The sequence below is a fragment of the Sebastes umbrosus genome, chromosome 3 (genome assembly GCF_015220745.1).
Source record: "Sebastes umbrosus isolate fSebUmb1 chromosome 3, fSebUmb1.pri, whole genome shotgun sequence".
In the NCBI taxonomy this organism is placed as follows: Eukaryota; Metazoa; Chordata; class Actinopteri; order Perciformes; family Sebastidae; genus Sebastes; species Sebastes umbrosus.
In genome coordinates this window covers 7,761,577-7,780,002 of record NC_051271.1, presented here as the reverse complement: position 1 = coordinate 7,780,002, position 18,426 = coordinate 7,761,577, and the positions used below count along the sequence as shown (strand labels likewise).

Below are 18,426 nucleotides of genomic sequence, written 5' to 3'. Positions count from 1 at the left end.
ACTAGCGGAAATTGACACATTTTGCTGGATATTTGTAGGAGAATGCACGAAAAATAAGGACTAACTTTTTGTAAGATATCATTGTTTGGGGATACGTTGATTAGTATTAGAGTTTTAACCTTTGGACAGAGCCAGGCTAGCTGTTTCCCCCCAGTTCCCAGTCTTTATGCTAAGCTATGCTAACCATCTCCTGGCTTGTAGCTTCATATTTAACACACAGACATGAGAGTGGTGTCAGTCCTCTCAGCGTATTTCCCCAAAATGTCAAACAATTCCTTTAATTATCAGTGTCCCATACAAGCCAAAAGAAATCCAGGTTAACAGCGCTGATCTGGAATGACCAGTTCATGCACTCATATCACTTTTTTTGACAGCTAAAACTGCAGCATGTGGGCCAACGAAAGAGGAGGGAGCCGTTCATATCGTAAGGATGCCAACAGAGAGAGTGTGTGTGGGTGGAAAATATTTTACATATCAAACATTAATATATTCTGTGTAAAAGAAAAAAAAATGTATGCAGAGATATGAAATATACAGTGTTACAGGAAGAAAAGTATATGGATGAGATTTAAAGCTGTATCACTGTCAGTCCAGTCTTGCTGAAGATGGTGAGCGTGTATAGTTTTATCAAACAGGGTGTCGTTATGTAGAGCAGTGATCTGCTTTTTGCACTACAGAGAAAGAGGAAGTGTCTGCTCGTGGCATTAAAGCAGTGAGAGACGGTGTGGATGAATGGATTCATGGTGGGATCATTTCTTATTATATTCAGCTCTTCAGAGGGACATTGACATTATCTAAGTGCTCCAAGATTATCCATCCTGACTTTGTATTGTGCTGTTGAAGGATTTTCTCTAAATAATTCTCTAAAGGCATCACTAACATTTTTTGTGCAATACAAATGAGGGACGGGTAAAGGAGAGAATTATTGCCATCTTCCAAGAAATAAGGAAATTGGATCATCAAAGAGCTGAAGAGGATGTTGGTTTGCCCACCATGCTGTTGCAAATAACAGCCTCTTATTGGTCATGGGTGGGTGTAGCAACTGAAATCTCTACACTGAAATCAGTGTTTGGATATCGTCAGACCAAATGAGCGTTGTACAAACTTGAGTTCCTTCTTAGTATGTACAGACTGACATCGGCTCTGTTGAGCATGAGATTTAGGCCCTTTGAATAATTTACTCTGGGTCATAACTGGCGGAATTTCTCACTTGAAGTTATAATCCTTAAGATCTTTCTATCAAGCCTCTTTTCTTTTAATCTTATTTATTGATTCAATGCACTTACATTCTGTAATTGCCTTTCTATATTTGCATTGTTACTGGTGGTGTCCGTCTTTCCCTTGTGTGATTCAAAGGATTTACAGGAAAAAAGACAGATTCATGTACTGGATATGATAATGATGATGGTGAGAGTTAGTGAGTTCTTGTTGCTTTTCATGTAATGTTCAAGGCAACATTGGAACATGAGTCGGAAAACATTGTTGACCGTCTTCTTTTAAGGTGGCGGTATACTCTGTCAGAACTGCTTGAAGGATGGTGAAATAGCTCTGGAATATCAGCTGGGTTTGAAATTCATTCTTGACAACTATTTCGGTCAATTGACTGATGTGCACACAATTTAAATATTGCGTCTCTCCTTCTTTATGACAGACGGACTTCAAGTGTGGCTGTTCGAAACAGCTATGACCACGTTTTACCTTCCGACGTGGTCAGACAACACACTGTACGAACTACTTCTTTTCAAGCATAACTTGACCCCATAGACTATACGTAGTCTCCGTGACGTTGCCCCTAGGTTTCAAAAGCCGTTGAGAAGCTCAATGTGGGTCAGGATGATGTGGGGGGCTCTGGCCGTTTGCCATCTTGGCAGTGTCGACACAGCCTAACTGCCCTCTAATCCAAACATGGGTCATGTCTAGAAGGTAAACCCCAAGTTACAAAAACGTCCGATAACTCTCGCGAGACCTGCGGCAAGACCACCTCTCCTAACCATTCCATGTCAATGCCTAACCTTAAGCTGGGCATACACTGTACGATTTTAGAAATGTTGTTGTATACTTCTTACTCCTACTGTACGAGTAGATCGTTTGCGATATGAAGCCAAAGCTCACGATTTATGTGCTCAAACTATACGGCCCGACCGTCAGCCACGACCGGAGCGCTCGCACTGTACGCGTAAAACACGGCTCGTCGGCTCCTGCGAACCGTTCTGGCTGTTGACCGTTGTCAATATAGATTCTTTTGAAAGCTCCGAGGCAGGTAAAGTTGGTTTGGTCAAAATGCTAACGAGGCGGAAACGTGCTGCCTTGATCATCTGTGCCATCCTGTCTGCTGAAACGCAAAAAAAAAAAGGGGCGCCGGCGTATATGGACTCGTAGGTGGCTAGGAAGACGTGAACAGTATGGATTTTATTGTCCATTTGGTAGAAAGAATTGGAGGTAAGCTAGCTTACTATCTATTGTACATTGTTATCTTGATTGCTACGCTCTGATTACTGTAAAAAGAGGACAAAAAAGGCGCTGACGTTGGGGAATCGGCTCGTGGCTCTGCTTCAACTGGGCGAGAGCCTGTCGGTGGCCGACCAAAATTTCTGAAATGTCAGAAATTTATCCGACGGCCGGTCAGGAGGAGTTAATCAGTCCTCTCTAAAATGAGTCGTGCGGCTCAAAATCCGGGCCAGAAACGGGCTAAAATCGTACAGTCTATGCCCAGCTTTAACCATCTCGTGAGAGTTTCGCAACTTGGGGGTTAGCTTCTAGACACGACCCCAAGAATGAGCAAGGAGGTGGATCGGAGCTGAGGTGACTCAGCAGAGCAGACGGCTGGCGGCTAGCTACCTGGTACGGACCCACCTGTCACTCAAAGTGGCCACGCCCTCAATTATGCATAACTTTAAGCCTTATTATAATTTAAACGGGTGAATTACATCAAAATCCGACCTGTACAGTTGTCATGAATGGGGAAATTAGCTATAGTGACCAAAACCGTTTTTTTTACCAGGCTGTAAACAGAGATAAATCCTCTCAGCCCATGATTTATTTGGATGCGCTGTAAACATATGGACATGTTTGTCTTCTTCTGTTGCATTTCTGACAGAGTAACCGCTCAAAAGCATGTTTCAACCTGATCTCTGGGAGCCATATTATCGTAACGCGTTTGACCATGACCACCACTAACCACGGGTGTTGCCAGACCCACCACCACTGAAATCTTAAGGATCATAACTTTAATATTTCAGTTTGGATTTCAGTCAAACAATTAAAATGCATAAACTAATAGTAGGAAGTTTTCATTCAGGACTGGAATCAGATTAGTGGTCATTACATGTCCTTCAACACATTATAACACATCTGTACACTGCTGTTCAGTGATGGTGCTCTGTTCTCACCACTGTCTAAATACTATCTACTGTGACAAAAACATTTTGATATGTTTGTAAATTACTTTTGAATATGGAACTAGCTCTCATCCTTAATATTATTTTTATAATTACCATCAGTACTTTGGTTTCTCCTGCTAACAGCATTACGTGAGACGATTAAACATCATAATGTGCCATAAAGGTAGGTAGATTTACACACTAGAGCTACATGACATGTATGTTTAACGAGGGTGTCATCGACATGTCAGCCACAACAGCCCTTCATTAAACAGCCATGTAATATAACGTGTGTGGACGGAAACACGATCACACAGTGTTGCTCCAGATTCATCATCTTGAAACTGGAACATCAACACGTTTTAACTGATTTGAAAGCAGGAAATAAGTGCAAAACAGTGTGTCACGTGTGAGTTCTTCCTCACAGACGGTGTTCATCCCGGTTAGTCTGGTGTAGGATTTCTCAGATTTATGTGCTGTATGTGACGACTGTTTGATATCCACAGCATCATACCCAGGAACCTTGCCCACCCTCTCTCTTTCTGTCTTGCAATTCAACTGATGTTGTTATCAAATATATTAAATGACAGTAAAGATTATATAAATTCCAGTATGATGGGGAAAAAATACATTTCAGTGTTCTGTATCGTATGAATGATACAAAATAAACTTTGACATTGCACCTTTGCAAAGGCCTGATTGTGTTGTTGTTGTTTATTACTAGGGGAAAATAGCCTATTTACTCTAATGTTGAACATTAGCTTAGCGTTAACTTAGCTTTGTCGAGATCTAACCATCACTACATCAAAGATGCTAAATATGATCCAGACATGAAAGATATAGAGGGGAAATGTCTACCTGAGCAGAGAATGAAGTCATTCTCCCTCTGTGTGTGTTGTAATCTGAGCTTCTCTGTGCTTTGTTATCATAGATGGGGTGACCGCGCATGTTTTTAGTGCATGTCCGTGCATGTGAGCGTGCCCCACTGGCTCAAGGCCCTGCTCTCATACAGCGGTTACAGGTGATAATGCCGCCCTGGCTGATGCTGTCGTCATGAAAGCGTAGGAACCTGTTAGCTGCGAGCATGGATGTATTAAGAGAACTGGATACAGCGTTGGAGACGGGGCCCCGTTCGTTCCTATGAAAGTTGCTCGGTGGCGCATGAAGCCTAAATGGCTCGACTTCCAAGTTGAAAAGCACCCGGATCTTCCAGGCGATCTAACGCATCCGCTGGGCCCATGGAGCAGGCGCAGTAGCTCGGTCACGGGGTCACAGGGTCACAGCCATCATGCTGTCGTCACGGCTTGCAAACTCCGCCTCCCAGCCCTCGCTCCAGCCTCGGTCTGGGTCTCATTCACATGAACAGAGGAAGGAAAATAACTCTGGATTCAGCTATTAGTGCATTTTACAACTTTTAGGACCTAATGATTTAAATAATAGCTATTCAAGTGTTCGTACCTCAAAAAAAAATATCTGCTGAGTTACAGACGTCTCTTTCCCAATGTAAGTCTATGGGGAAAAAGTATTTTTGGGCACAATGGCATCACGTAACGTACACGGAAGTTGTAGTACCGCCGTTTGGCCACTACGAAAATTGGCATCAACGACCGGCGCGCTTCCTGGGGGCTTGGCTGCGAGCCATTAGCTCACCGTCGCCGTGTTGAGAGCTCTTGAGAGGCAATAGAAATGCTCCCAATTCCGTATTTAGCACCTTTAAAACAGGTTGCTCCACACAAACGTAACATAAAGTTTTTATGTAATTATATTTAGACCCAGTAACTGCCAGGTGAAGCTAATTGAACTAACTGACAAAGCTAATGTTAGCTTGCTAATACATGTCTTGCTTAGATTGAAGATTGAAAGAGGTAACACACAAGAGGGTCAACGCATCTGACCCGGTCAAAATGCTGTTTAACAATGATGTAAAATGACATTTCACTAAATTAACACAATATAGGCTACCTATAATTACAAAATGTTATACTGATAGCAGTTTAGATAGGTAGATTAGCATAACTGAATATTTCCCACTTATTCTAAACTGCATGAAAACTACTATCTCCGTTCTATGTAAGCAAAGGGGCAAAAAAAACATTTGCTTTCGGTGGCGACGCAAATTCACATCTTCACATTTGTGTGGAGTTCAACTCTGGTGAACTTTAAGCCTCAGCAGACGATGATCACGAATATGTGGTACCATGACTTTTGAGTTATTTTTGGCATTTGACGGTACAGTGACTTCCTGTTCATAGTTCGTTGGTAGTGCTGTTGCAACTCAATTCAGGAAATCATAGTTTCGTCAGTGTGTAAAATCTAGGTGAGTAAATGATATTTTTTTATTAATATGAAGCGCCCAAACTTAACAGCTCTCTGGACTTTCAAGCTTTAACACATTTGAAATGATGTGTTGTAGACTTTTGAGCTGAGACAGCACTTTTAAATTGAGTCCAATTACGTCACCCAATCTTTGTATAAATAAGTTACGCTACGTGATGTCAAATCTAGAACCAAAGTCATGTCTTCCTTTTAGGGCTGTCAATTGATTAAAATTAGTAATCGCGATTAAGATTGTCGCAAATATATCGTACCTTTTTTATCTGTTCAAAATGTACGTTAAATGGAGATTTGTCAAGTATTTAATACTCTTATCAACATGGGAGTGGGCAAATATGCTGCTTTATGCAAATGTAATGTATATATTTATCATTAGAAATCAATTAACAACACAAATAAATGACAAATATTGTCGAGAAGCCCTCACAGGTACTGCATTTAACATAAAAAATATGCTCAATCATAACATGGCAAACTCAAGCCCAACAGGCAACGTCAGTGTGTCAGTGTGCTGACTTGACTATGACTTGCCCCAAACTGCATGTGATTATCATAAGGTGGGCATGTCTGTAAAGGGGAGACTTGTGGGTAACCATAGAACCCATTTTCATTCACATATCTTGAGGTCAGAGGTCAAGGGACCCCTTTGAAAATGGCCATGACAGTTTTTCCTCACCAAAATTTAGCGTAAGTTTGGAGCGTTATTTAACCTCCTTCGCGACAAGCTAGTATGACATGGTTGGTACCAATGGATTCCTCAGAGTTTCATATTTAATTCAATTCAATTCAATTTATTTTTATATAGCGTCAAATCATAACAGAAGTTATCTCGAGATGCTTTATATATAGAGCATGTCTTAGTGATGTCAGTATCGTCACTCTAGCTGTAAAATGAGCCCGCTACAACCTCCGAAAGATCGATTGCGTTTTAATGCGTTAAAGAAATTAGTGCCGTTAAAACGAATTTGCATTACTGCATTATTTTTCGCGTTAACGTCGACAGCCCTACTTCCGTCACTGAAAATATAGCTGAAAATAATAACTGGAAGATTTCTTTAGTAAGGATAAAGCTGGCCTTATTCAATAGGCTAATCAATAAGTCCATCATCGGTCAAATCCGTTTTCCTTGTTTCCAGTTTTCAGTTATTATTCCTGTTTTATTTTGATAGACTCACCTTTGTCTTCAGTTTCAGATACATTCACTTTCTGTCCTTGTGTGTTTCCCGCCTGTGTGATAACCTGCCCCGCCCTGATTAGTTCCAACTGTCCCGCATTACCTCCCCTGTGTAGTCTTTGTGCTCGCCTCGTCTGTTGCCAGTTCGTCCGTAGCGCTCCAGCCTTTTGTTCCCAGTGACTTCCAATTGTGATTTAGCCGTTGCTTCTGTATATTTAGACTCAGCCTTTAGCCAAGCATTTTGGATACCTTTGCTTGTTCTTGGACTAAAGATAGAGTTTAGTTATTGAGTCCATTGTCTGTTGGCACCAGTGTCAAACATATCTCAATGCTTCCGACTCCCTTACTCAAAGTCTTCTACTGAAGATATATGTATAAATATTTAGATAGACCCAGTCATTTCCTAAAACAGCTAGCCACTGTAGTTTGTAAATAGGAGTAAAAAGTGCATTTGTTGGGACCTACTTTCAGCAGTGGATTGATACACATTTAGTGACCTGTGGAGTATTGTTGGCAGCAGGATGGTGTATTTGGGATTGATGCTCAAAATAAGCTGCAGTGTCCATGTTCATCATATTGAAGGAACATGTCAGAGCAGTGATGTGGCTTATTGTTTTTTTTTCTTTAACACCTTTATACACATTTCCTCTCGCGGTGTCTCTTTCTCATTAATGCACGTTATGTTCTCATTGAATACTATAGAAGAGAATCGCTGTTGCATCAGCCAGCTTCTTTTTAACTTGACCTCAATGGTTATTTTGTAACATCAGTGTGTCAACATGCAGTGTGTCAACACTTTCTGAAGAATTTTCAGCACAGGCGTCCTCCCCCTCTGTCTCGCACCGGCTTTATCTGTCTTCCCTAGAGTGATCTGATGCTGTGTTTAGTTTGTGCACCGCTGCAACATCCACAATTTTGCACCAAAATGTTTTTTTTAAGTTGAGCTGGACAGATTTAGTGCTGTTGTGAGTGTGCAGTGTTTGGGTTTGTGTGTGAGGAAGCAGTGTGTGGTTGTCAGCTCAGAGGTGTCAGAGCTGAAGCACTTCCTCGTCCTTCTTTAACCTCATCATCACACCGACCTGCAGAGAACATCAACGGCTCACAATCCAGACTGACCTCACATGTGACACACTGACTTCACATTGTGTTACAGGACTACTATCTCAGTTCAATTATTGGTGTGTGACACAAGAAGAACTGGTGGGATGTAAAAATCTGGTGAGTATTTGCACATTTATTTCTGAAAACTATCTTGTGGTTAAATGAAAGCTACAGTTTTGGTTTGTTGATGTTTATGTTTTCCATTTAACATGATTAATTTAAACATAATGACTAATGTAGATTTGTCCTAACTTAGACGTTTAGGTACAAATATTAGGGCCGAAACAAACTGTTGAATTATTTCAGAAGGAATTAATCTACATTCAACAAACTTTTCTTTATGAATTCAGATGATAATCATCTTGTTTTGTATTTATCTCCATGTGGCCATGTGGATCTTTTTCCCTTAATTGTTCCAGTTCAGCTAAAAGAAGCACAAATAGCAACAAGATTGTTTTTAAATGTCAGTTATCTTATAGTGAATATCAGAGTTCACAAACACAATTGTTTATGAGCGATCACTGACGCAGTTCAAAAGAAATATGAAGCACAAAGAGAGCTGTCAATAGCATTGTAACGCGTTCTATAATGTGCTTGTGTCACTAACAAATTTCCATTTTTTCACATTTTAATTTTAACTTACATATTTTTGCTACCTGTATCATCAAACAGCTTTTAAAAAATGTTAAAAGTGTTTTTAGATTGAGCAACAGAAAAAATGTAACTTATGGATGTCTTGTTTCTTTAGTAATCCTTATAAAGTATCGAGATAAAGTATAAGATTAGAGTCCAAATTCATTTGATTTGTTGTTGTCTGCTCGAGTGAAAACAAAGCCAAAGAGGTCGATGTAGAAACAAACCATTGAAACTTGTGTCATTATAAAATGAATGAAGGTCTGAAACACCTCGACCCTTTCTGAAGTTGACGGGGAATATTGGCCACATTGTGTTTGACTGTTAACATCGAGTTGATGGTTCAATATTCAACACCAGTTTGAACACGACGTCCTTCTGAACTAAACAGCACCAAAAAACAAAAGATTTAACACCGGACATGCTCATGCAAAGAAGTATTCGAATGAAATTAATAACTGAATATATGTCATCATCACGCAAACTAAGTTCCACGTAGCAGCTTCTTTATTTCAAACACATACTTATTTGATTTTTTGAAAAATAGCATATGTATATATATGTATGAACTGGAGGGTGGTCGGTTTGACCTCCAAGGGGTCGCGAGATAATTTCTGGGGGATGCCAGATTTTTGTGGAGAAAAAAATAAAATAAAATATTGTGTTTTAGACCGGGGAGTGATTTTTACATTACATCGCCTGTACCAATGATATAATTAGCCTCAGAATAGATTTTATTGAGTGTGTTTGTGAGAGTGAAAGTGTGTGTGCACATGAGTCGGAGGACTTCTAGAAAAAGTCACGGAAAGCATCGAAAAGCCACAGTACCTGGAGCACATTGGACAATCCCAAGGTGCTAGCTGTTAAAACTAAACAAAACTGTCTTCACAAACTAAGCATTATTTATTTAACTTACATTTATTAATCAGAACACTCATAATAATCACTGAAAATCAGCAGGGGGAGGCGCGTTTCACCAGGCGAGGGGGGCATGAACACCAACCTGATTATTCTGGAGGGTCGCGACCCGAAAAGGTTGAGAACCACTGGTGTAAATAAAGATAATAAAATTGAATATCCCCCCTGGGAATTAATAAAGTAATTATTTTAGTAATATTAATATAATATTTAGGAGTACTTAAGAACACTCACGCTGTGATCCAATGTTAAACAAAGAAAGCGATTAGAGAAAAGTCCAAAATATTCAGATTTGTGTAGCCGAGTTCATTTATTTATTTTTTTTATTTATCTAACGACCCCTCAGATTTACCTCATGACCCTTTGAAGGCTCCTGACCCCTAGGTTTGGAACCACTGGCCTAGACTAACTAACTGTATATAAAGTGTTTAAAACTAGCTCCACGTGCATCAGTATTAACAATCTTATAATGTAATATATAATAATGTAAAATCCACAGGGGGCATTTTTCTGCAGAGCGAGTATTTTTAATTTAGACTTTTGACTTGTACTCGTAGCAGAGTACTTCTACATTATTATATTGGTATTTTTGTATTTGATTACATCTTCCACCACTGCAGACAACCTTATACATGTAGCATAACAGAATCAATCTCTTACCAATCCTATGCAGCCATCTCGTCATTTATGTTTACGCAAGCCTTTTTATTTTTTATGACTAGACCTGGGAGCTGTCCACCATTATTTTGTAAAAGCGAGAGGTCTGTCCTCTAATGGAGTGACGCTGTACTGCCATCTTTTCTAAAGAGGGAGAGTAGGTGAAGATGGAAAACAATTTACAGCAGCTTGTTTTATTCAAGTCTTTAAGATTCGTTTTACTGTTATTTCACTGAACTCCTCCGCTGCAGCTTCACCTTTGCTCCAGTGCTAGCACTGAGTCATGAAATGTGTGACAGTTAAGTGATATATTTGCAATTCCGATATGGCTGTGTGTGTCACATTGTCACACATGGTAGGTTTGTAGTGAATGTAGGTTGAAATGTCAGTTTCAATCAGACTTTCACCTGCAGTGTGAATGTAGCTTAACAGAAACTCCACTCATGGGAGAAACATCACAGCAGTAATGAGGCGTTTAGTGTCAATAACCCTCTGCTGACTAAAGAGCATCTGACAGACGGCTGTAGCTCAGAGGTAGAGGCAGGTTGTCCACCAATCGGAAGATTGGAGGTTTGATCCCCGGCATGTCAAAGTTTCCTTGAGCAAGATACTGAACCCCAAATTGCTCCCGAAGGCTGTGCCATCTGTGTGTGACTGAGTAGTTAGATTAGATCCTGATGGTGCAGGTTGGCACATTGCATGGCAGCCTCTGCCATCAGTGTATGAATGTTTGTGTGAATGGGTGAATGCTGACATGTAGTGTAAAGCGCTTTGAGTGGTCGGAAGACTAGAAAAGCGCTTTACCATTTTAGCTAGAGTTTGTCAAACAATATTTAAAAGAGGGAATATGATGACAAATGATCAGACCAAAACCCAGACAGAGAAGTCCATGATGAAAACCTTGTCTAGAGCACCCTGGTATGAAAACATCTGTGCGAGTAACTTCACTGTCACTCAATAAAGGGCCTGATACTTAAAGGAGCAGTGTGTAGGATCTGGCGGTATCTAGTGGTGAGGTGATGAGATTGCAACCAACTGAAGCCTCTCCCGTGTGCCAAGCGTGTTGGAGAGCTACGGTGGCCGACGCAAAAAACAGCCATCTGGAGCAGAGCCAGTGTGTAGTGTGTGTGTGTGTGTGTGTACAGTGAGTGGTGAAGCAAGAGAGAGAGAGAGCAGCGGTGATTGTAGCGAGTAACGTTATCGACTCCGGACATGGCAGATTCTGTGAAGAGAGGACCTGCTCCCTAAGTAGATATAAACGGCTCATTCTAAGCTAACGAAAACACAACAATTCTTATTTCTAGGTGATTATACACTAAAGAAAACATACTTATTAATATTATATTCCTTTTTTCCCAATAGATCTCCCTAATTGTTTCACACTGGTCCTTTAAGAGAATCATTTTATTTTATTGCAGTGCTTCTCAACCTTTTAGAGTCACGACACCCCAGAATAATCAGGTTGGTGTCCGCGACCCCCCTTCCCGGTGTAAACAGCTGATTTTGAGTGATTATTGTGAATGTTCTGATTAATAAATGTTGGATAAATAAATAATGCTTAGTTTGTGATGACAGTTTTGTTCAGTTTTAACAGCTAGCACGTCGGCGTTGTCCACTGTGCTCCAAGTACTGTCGATAATTTATTTGATGCGTTCCTGCCGAAAATCCCTGTCTAGAAAATCATGTGCACGCAAAACTTTGCCTTTTTTTATTATATGTTATTTTATGTTTTTCTCCACAACCATCTGGCGACCCTCAGAAATTATCTTGTGATCTTCTTGGGGGTCCCGACCCCCAGGTTGAGAAGCACTCTTTTAGGGTAACTTTATTTAACATTTTTATTGGTAACACTTCGTTTTACAGGTCCACAAATTTCATGGTAATTAGGTGATAATTAGAAAGTAACCTATTTGAAATATCTTTGGAATTACTGCCAAGTTACCCCTATATTTACCTAAAAACGTATCGAAAATTTGTTTAACATAAACATTATTTAATAATTACAAGCTAAAATAGCATATAATGGTTAAAATGGGGCCCTTCGGCTTGAGAAGCGGCTGTGCGCTGCTCTTCATCGGAGGTGGAAAACCAAAACTAATAGAAGACACTTCTGATCAGACACAAATCTCATCATTGTGTGACTTATTGTCTACACAAATGTAACCTGGTAGCTGATGTGATGATTCAGGGAGTTTTTTTAAAGAAATTTCAAATAAGTTATTTGCTTATTATTATTTATTTATCAGCAGACATGGAAATAAAGCATATCAATTAACTTTGTATTCTTTTCCTGGAAATGTATTAAATAAATTACCAGCTATTGGGAAATAGCGGAATATAATTAATAAATAATTTAATAATTTTCGATAAATTTTGAGTTAAATATTGGGGTAACTTGGCAGTAATTCCAAAGAAATTTCAAATAGGTTACTTTACTAATTATCACCTAATCACCATGAAATTTGCGAACATGTAAAAGGAAGTGTTACCTTTTTATTTTTTTAATTGTCATCATATATCCATGTCATGTATTAAATGATGGCAAAAAAGCAACATAAAAACCCAAAAGCAATGTAATATCATCTGTAACAACAAAATGTGAACCAGCTGCTAGTCATGACATTATAATGTACATTTTGTCAACACCAAACATCTTCTTATGACCCCATTCTTTCTCTGTTTAGTCAACAAATCTACAGTATGTTTATGTAGTATATATACTGATTCAAGCAGGAAACAAACTATTGAATGTATGGTTCTGCTGCCCTCTTTTGGGCAATACGAATATCACGTGTCACCCTTTGGGTCCGTCATCAGGTGGTGCAGTACATGTGAACTGTACTGTTGCAGAGAGATACTAAGTTCCACTAGCTTAGTTTTCCAAACTTATACAAATAAGTAACGGAGTGTCTATTTGTACCCAAGTGAGAATAGTCACACAGCAATTATTTGGCTATTTACACCCAGTAATAATAATAAAAAGAGCAACAAAGTCCATGCAAAGAGTAGGTTGCATTGGATGAATGGGTCACACTCGGGGCTTTTACTCTTGAGACTGGAGATGAGCTCCACGAGAAGCCTATTTTTCACTTAGTTGATTTATTACCTCCGCCAAAGCCGAAGGCCTAGGAAGGAGGTTATGTTTTCACCGGCGTTGGTTTGTTGGTTTGTCCGTTTGTCCGTTAGCAGGATTACTCCAAAAGTCCGCGATGGATTTGAATTAAATTTTTTTGAAAGGTTGGGGTGTGGCACAATGAATCTATTAGATTTTGGTGGCGATCCGGATCATGGGTGCTAATAGCATCTGCCAATATAGATTCATCTGGTGGTAGCAAACTGTTTTTAATCAATTAAAGTGTACATTTGAAAGTCATCACTGACAGTGGCATTCATTTTATTTTTTATTTTTAACCCTTTAGATGACTTTGATTTCGGCTGTAGAGCAGTTCTTTGTCCCTATTGAGTGATGCCTCGTTCTTTCTTGGTGAAGCGAGGAGGGTTGCACTACCTTGGAAAAAAGACGGGGTCCTGGGATACGTACCTGGAGTACTCCACCACAGAAACATCGGCGGTGCCCGTCGCATTACTGCAGCAGGACCTTCCTGCTGCCAGCAAGCACCTTCAGCCACTCAGTCCCAAATCTCACGGTGGGTGACGGAGCTATTTCATGTTTGTTTGTTTGTTTAGATAGATAGGCCTTTATCACAAGCATGACTTCACAGAGACAGAAAATATGCAAAACGCTTCCTTGATAACTTAAAAAAAAAAAAGAAAATATTCATAGTAAGCAGCAGTGGTGGGTTGTTGTATGACAACATTGTGAGCCATTATTCAAATAATTCTGATAACGTGCTATTCAATTCTTCAAAAGTGTTTCAATCCAAAGTTACAGAAGGTTGCATAAAGTGTGTCTTTATACTCAGACCATAGATCTGCTGAGCCCTGCGGTCCCGTCAACTCAGATAAGTTTAGCGCCGTGGAGAAAGTGAAGTCTCGCCCTCCCACACCGGCGGTATGGTCCAGACCTCATGTGAGCTCAGGATATCCAGACAAACTGTCTGTGGGACTGGGAGACTTGACCCAGCAGCACCCTCACATCCTGAGGGAGACCAGGAGCAGCGGCTGCTCCAAGACCACTGCTCCAAGGCAGGAGTGTCCACTCTGTGGCAAAGTATGGCATCCCTCCGTTACATTAGATTAGATTATAGACCAACAATAACTCTGAAGGATTAAGACACACACCTGCTTTATAATGAATATTTGTTCTGAAGACAATTGCTTAAGTGAAAAAGGAAGCTAGAAGATACAATTTGAGTTGGTTTTAATAAACATTATTGCCATTAGAAGTGATTAGAAGGTTACAGTCCCCAGCAAAAAGGAGAATAATTTATTTTCACTATAATTCCATCCATAAGTAAAACAATGACAGAATGGCATATGCAAATATGATTTTTTATTGCTTTTTCAATATTATTACCAATATCACTCTTTCAATATCATGCGTAATATTACTTTTCTATTTTAGTTAACTTATTTTACTAAATTTATCTTACTTTTATTGTTATTCTATTAAGCACTGGTGTTAGTATTTCTTATTTTCTAAATTTCTAATCTAATATAATTCTTTATATTTAAGTTGTGTTTTTTTATTCTCATCTCTGGCAAAATCATTTCCTCTGGGATTAATAAAGTTCTATTTTATCTTATCTTATGTATCTTATTATTATTATTTTGGTCATGGGTTTCATAATCTTTTTGTAATAAAACATCTTAAAGTAAAAATCCTATCAGATGGGGGAGCTTCGGACAAAATCATTTCAAATGGGGGTCCGTGGTCTAAAACAGGGGTCCTTGACGGGAAAAGGTTTGGGAACCACTGGGGCCAATAAGTATTCAGCACACCATAAATCATCACATAAATAAAGCATATTCAAATACTATGAATATAAAACATAAAGTAAAAAAAAAAACAACATACCACATTAAAAACGACAAAGTAAACCATTAGCTAACACGACAGTCTATGAGACTGAACTAAAAGTGGTGCTTTGAGCTGAATGTAATGTCAGCATGTTAACAGGCTTCCAATGCTGCTATTGATAAACTGATATAATGATTAGCCTACAATGTCCACCATCTTGCAAGCACGTTGCTAATTACCACTGAATACAAAGTATTCTCATCATACTGATACATTAATCATCAGTGCTCCTGCAATTTTTAACAAGCTACTGCAGCAACACACAGTGGATGTGGTGGTGTCAGGTCATATAAACCCCCCATGAATGTGGACATGTGGTCCGAGCTTTGGGAAATGTATAGTAGGCAGTGTGAACCGATCAGGACCAAGGCTTTTGATATGGGTTTACAAACGCCTGGTATAGCGACCGGAAGTTAAAAGACAAAACTGGAAATGTAACAAAATGGTCAAAAGTGCCAATAAATGTAAACTTTTAAACATTTTAAACTGGTTTCCCAGGTATTTCTAGAGGTAGTTTTCCACCTTCTACTCTCTTGAAGTCTGAAATTATCTCTTCAGTTTTTTAACATGTTAAAAAATGTGTTCATCTTGTCTTTGCAGATATTTCCATGTCTGTCCAGTTTGAAGACTCACATATGCAGGTGTCATGGTAGCAGAGCGCCGGCACACATCAAGTCCAGCAGGACAGATACTGAGCGGTCGCCATGCAGGGGCAAGGTCAGCATCACATTTCTTTTCTTATATATGGGACTATCTCACACTAATATAATCAATTTCATGCACATAATGACATCGCTAAAGCTCCTGAATCCATAACCACGGTGCCTGGTGTTTTTAGGAGAGGACGTTTGGCTGTACAGTGTGTGGGAAAGTGTTCAAGCGCTCCTCCACGCTCTCCACTCATCTGCTCATCCACTCAGACACCCGGCCCTACCCCTGCCAGTACTGTGGCAAACGCTTCCACCAGAAGTCTGACATGAAGAAACACACCTTCATACACACCGGTGGGTTCATGTGTCCCCTTTGGCTGTTTTTAGTACATCAGACCGGCACATACGGGTACGTCCCAAAAAGTCAAGGCCTTCACAAGACTTCAATGCAATTTGACGTATGTTTGGATTGTAGTTTTGACAAATTCATATGCATTCAACTCTTATTATACAAACATCTGTTTTATACACATGTCTAATAATTATGTTGCGACCTTGCCTGAACCTGAGCGTTTGCGATACCTTAATAAATTAAGATGGATCGCCTTCATGTCCCTTCAGTCTTCTCCCGTCCAACACAATGGCCGGATATTGCTTATCCAGACATCTCTACATATTTGATTGAATCCCGTTAGGCTGAACGTTGTCTGTAAATAACCAACCTGTTAATAGCCAACTGTTTAATCTATAGGCTGAGATTTAGTTGGAGACGACAGTCTGCTGTAACATTAATGTGTGACTGTATTACTGCAGCGGCCTCCCACTAAAGCCTCATTTAGCCATTTACCACACTGACAGTGAATATTAAAGTATCGTAAGTGCCTCAAATCTCAGTGTGAAAGCCTTGGTTAACCCGCTACACAACATCTTTTTGTCATTTTCCTTTTTGTCCCATGTGACGGCGAGTTTCTTTCTCCCAAAATGGAGCGCAACCTCGGTGATGACGCGATTTTGGTCTGGTCTATAGCTTGGAGCCATAAAGACCCTCTATTATGTCTTTTTTAGGAAATGGCAGGGGAACACATCTTAGATCAGCGTTTATGGATTTATTGTTGGTGCAACCAACTACGCAGCAACTCTTCGGCATAGCGTTATTACTATTACCGGTTTGTTTAAAGGTCCCATATCATGCTCATTTTCAGGTTCATATTTGTATTTTGTGTTTTTACTAGAACATGTTTACATGCTGTAATGTTCAAAAAACACTTTATTTTCCTCATACTGTCTGCCTGAATATACATACCTGTATTTACCCTCGTAAATGCTCCGTTTTAGTGCATTTCAATGGAATGGCAAAGGAATTGCGTTGCTAGGCAATAGTTTGGGTCCATGTTTACTTCCTGTCGGCTGATGTTATTTACATCCGCTGCAACAGGAAATAAACTGGGACACATTTAGAATGTTTACGTTTAAATCTGTGAAATGGTCTAAATATTGTATATTTGTGACATCACAAATGGACAGAAATCCTAACGGCTTGTTTCAAACGCACAATTTCTGAATACGGGCTGTGTGTATTTCTCCGTATGTTGAACTTTTTGATAGTTTAACAGTTTTTATATAGCACTTAAACCTGCTTTATAATGTAAAAGACCTGGAAATCTCACTTTTTACAATATGGGGCCTTTAAAGTAGAAGTTTAGAGACATGTTTCATCCTCTTCTGTTTAACTTACAGATGGTCACGTGAGCCTACTCTGGATGACGAATTGCCGGTCTTGAGTTATTGAAATATTGGTTGGACAAAACAAGCGAGTGAATTAAATAAGGTTATATCTTAAATCATTTAAGTGCTATTCCTCTTGTCAGAAATTGTGTAAGGTGACCAACTGGAAAACTTTCAAAACGTCAGCACAGTGGCCGTTTAATCGACACAATTTGAACAATCCTGTGCGTTAAAATGACTCGTGCTGTGTTTGTGTGCCAGGCGAGAAGCCCCATGTGTGTCAGATATGTGGGAAGGCGTTCAGCCAGAGCTCCAACCTCATCACCCACAGCCGTAAACACAGGGACGACCGGCCACACCGCTGCCCCCGCTGCTTCTACGGCTTCCAGCGCAAAGTGGACCTTCGGCAGCACCAGGAGCGTCACTGCACCTACCGCTGACACAGCCGAGTCGACATCTTCAGCCTTTTTTTAATAGGACAGAGAGCTACTGACTGTGTTGACTACTTGTTCCCAAAAGTACTAGCTATTCTGAGTTACTCTTATGTTAAAAAACAATGTTTTATATTTATATACAAGAAGGTTAGCTTTTTTTCTTTTAATTAACATCATGTCAAGAGCAAAATGACAAATGTGGTTCCTCACAAAACAATGAATGGCATTAGTCGGTTTATAAGAGATGGGAGTTTTTTAGGGAAATGTTGTTTATTTCCCGACAGGATTCGTCCATATTCTCTGCACATCTGTGATCATGTGAGGGCAGAAACCCAAAGTTTACAAAGACTACAGTGAATAGTACTTTCCTCCTTACTTTTCTGCAAATTATCACAGCGAGAGTTCACACTGACCGCAATAAACGAGTATATCATTTGTG

General features: G+C 39.7%; 1 protein-coding gene across 1 annotated transcript; it reads left to right on the top strand.

The window, feature by feature from the left end:
• The first annotated feature begins 7,759 nt into the window (after positions 1 to 7,759).
• LOC119484833 (zinc finger protein Gfi-1-like) lies at positions 7,760 to 18,426 on the top strand. The gene is made up of 6 exons (XM_037763952.1): positions 7,760 to 8,106; positions 13,617 to 13,844; positions 14,121 to 14,368; positions 15,779 to 15,895; positions 16,017 to 16,182; positions 17,815 to 18,426. The coding sequence occupies exons 2-6, from the start codon at positions 13,664 to 13,666 to the stop codon at positions 17,991 to 17,993; spliced, it is 891 nt and encodes a 296-aa protein (XP_037619880.1). The 5' UTR covers positions 7,760 to 8,106; positions 13,617 to 13,663; the 3' UTR covers positions 17,994 to 18,426.

What these genes read in the sequence shown, in the direction of transcription:
- LOC119484833 (XM_037763952.1), top strand. Translation starts at nt 13,664, where the DNA reads ATGCCTCGTTCTTTCTTGGTGAAGCGAGGAGGGTTGCACTACCTTGGA. An exon ending in AGTGTCCACTCTGTGGCAAA is followed by an intron (nt 14,369 to 15,778) that starts GTATGGCATCCC and finishes TTGTCTTTGCAG; the next exon opens with ATATTTCCATGTCTGTCCAG. An exon ending in ACACACCTTCATACACACCG is followed by an intron (nt 16,183 to 17,814) that starts GTGGGTTCATGT and finishes TTTGTGTGCCAG; the next exon opens with GCGAGAAGCCCCATGTGTGT.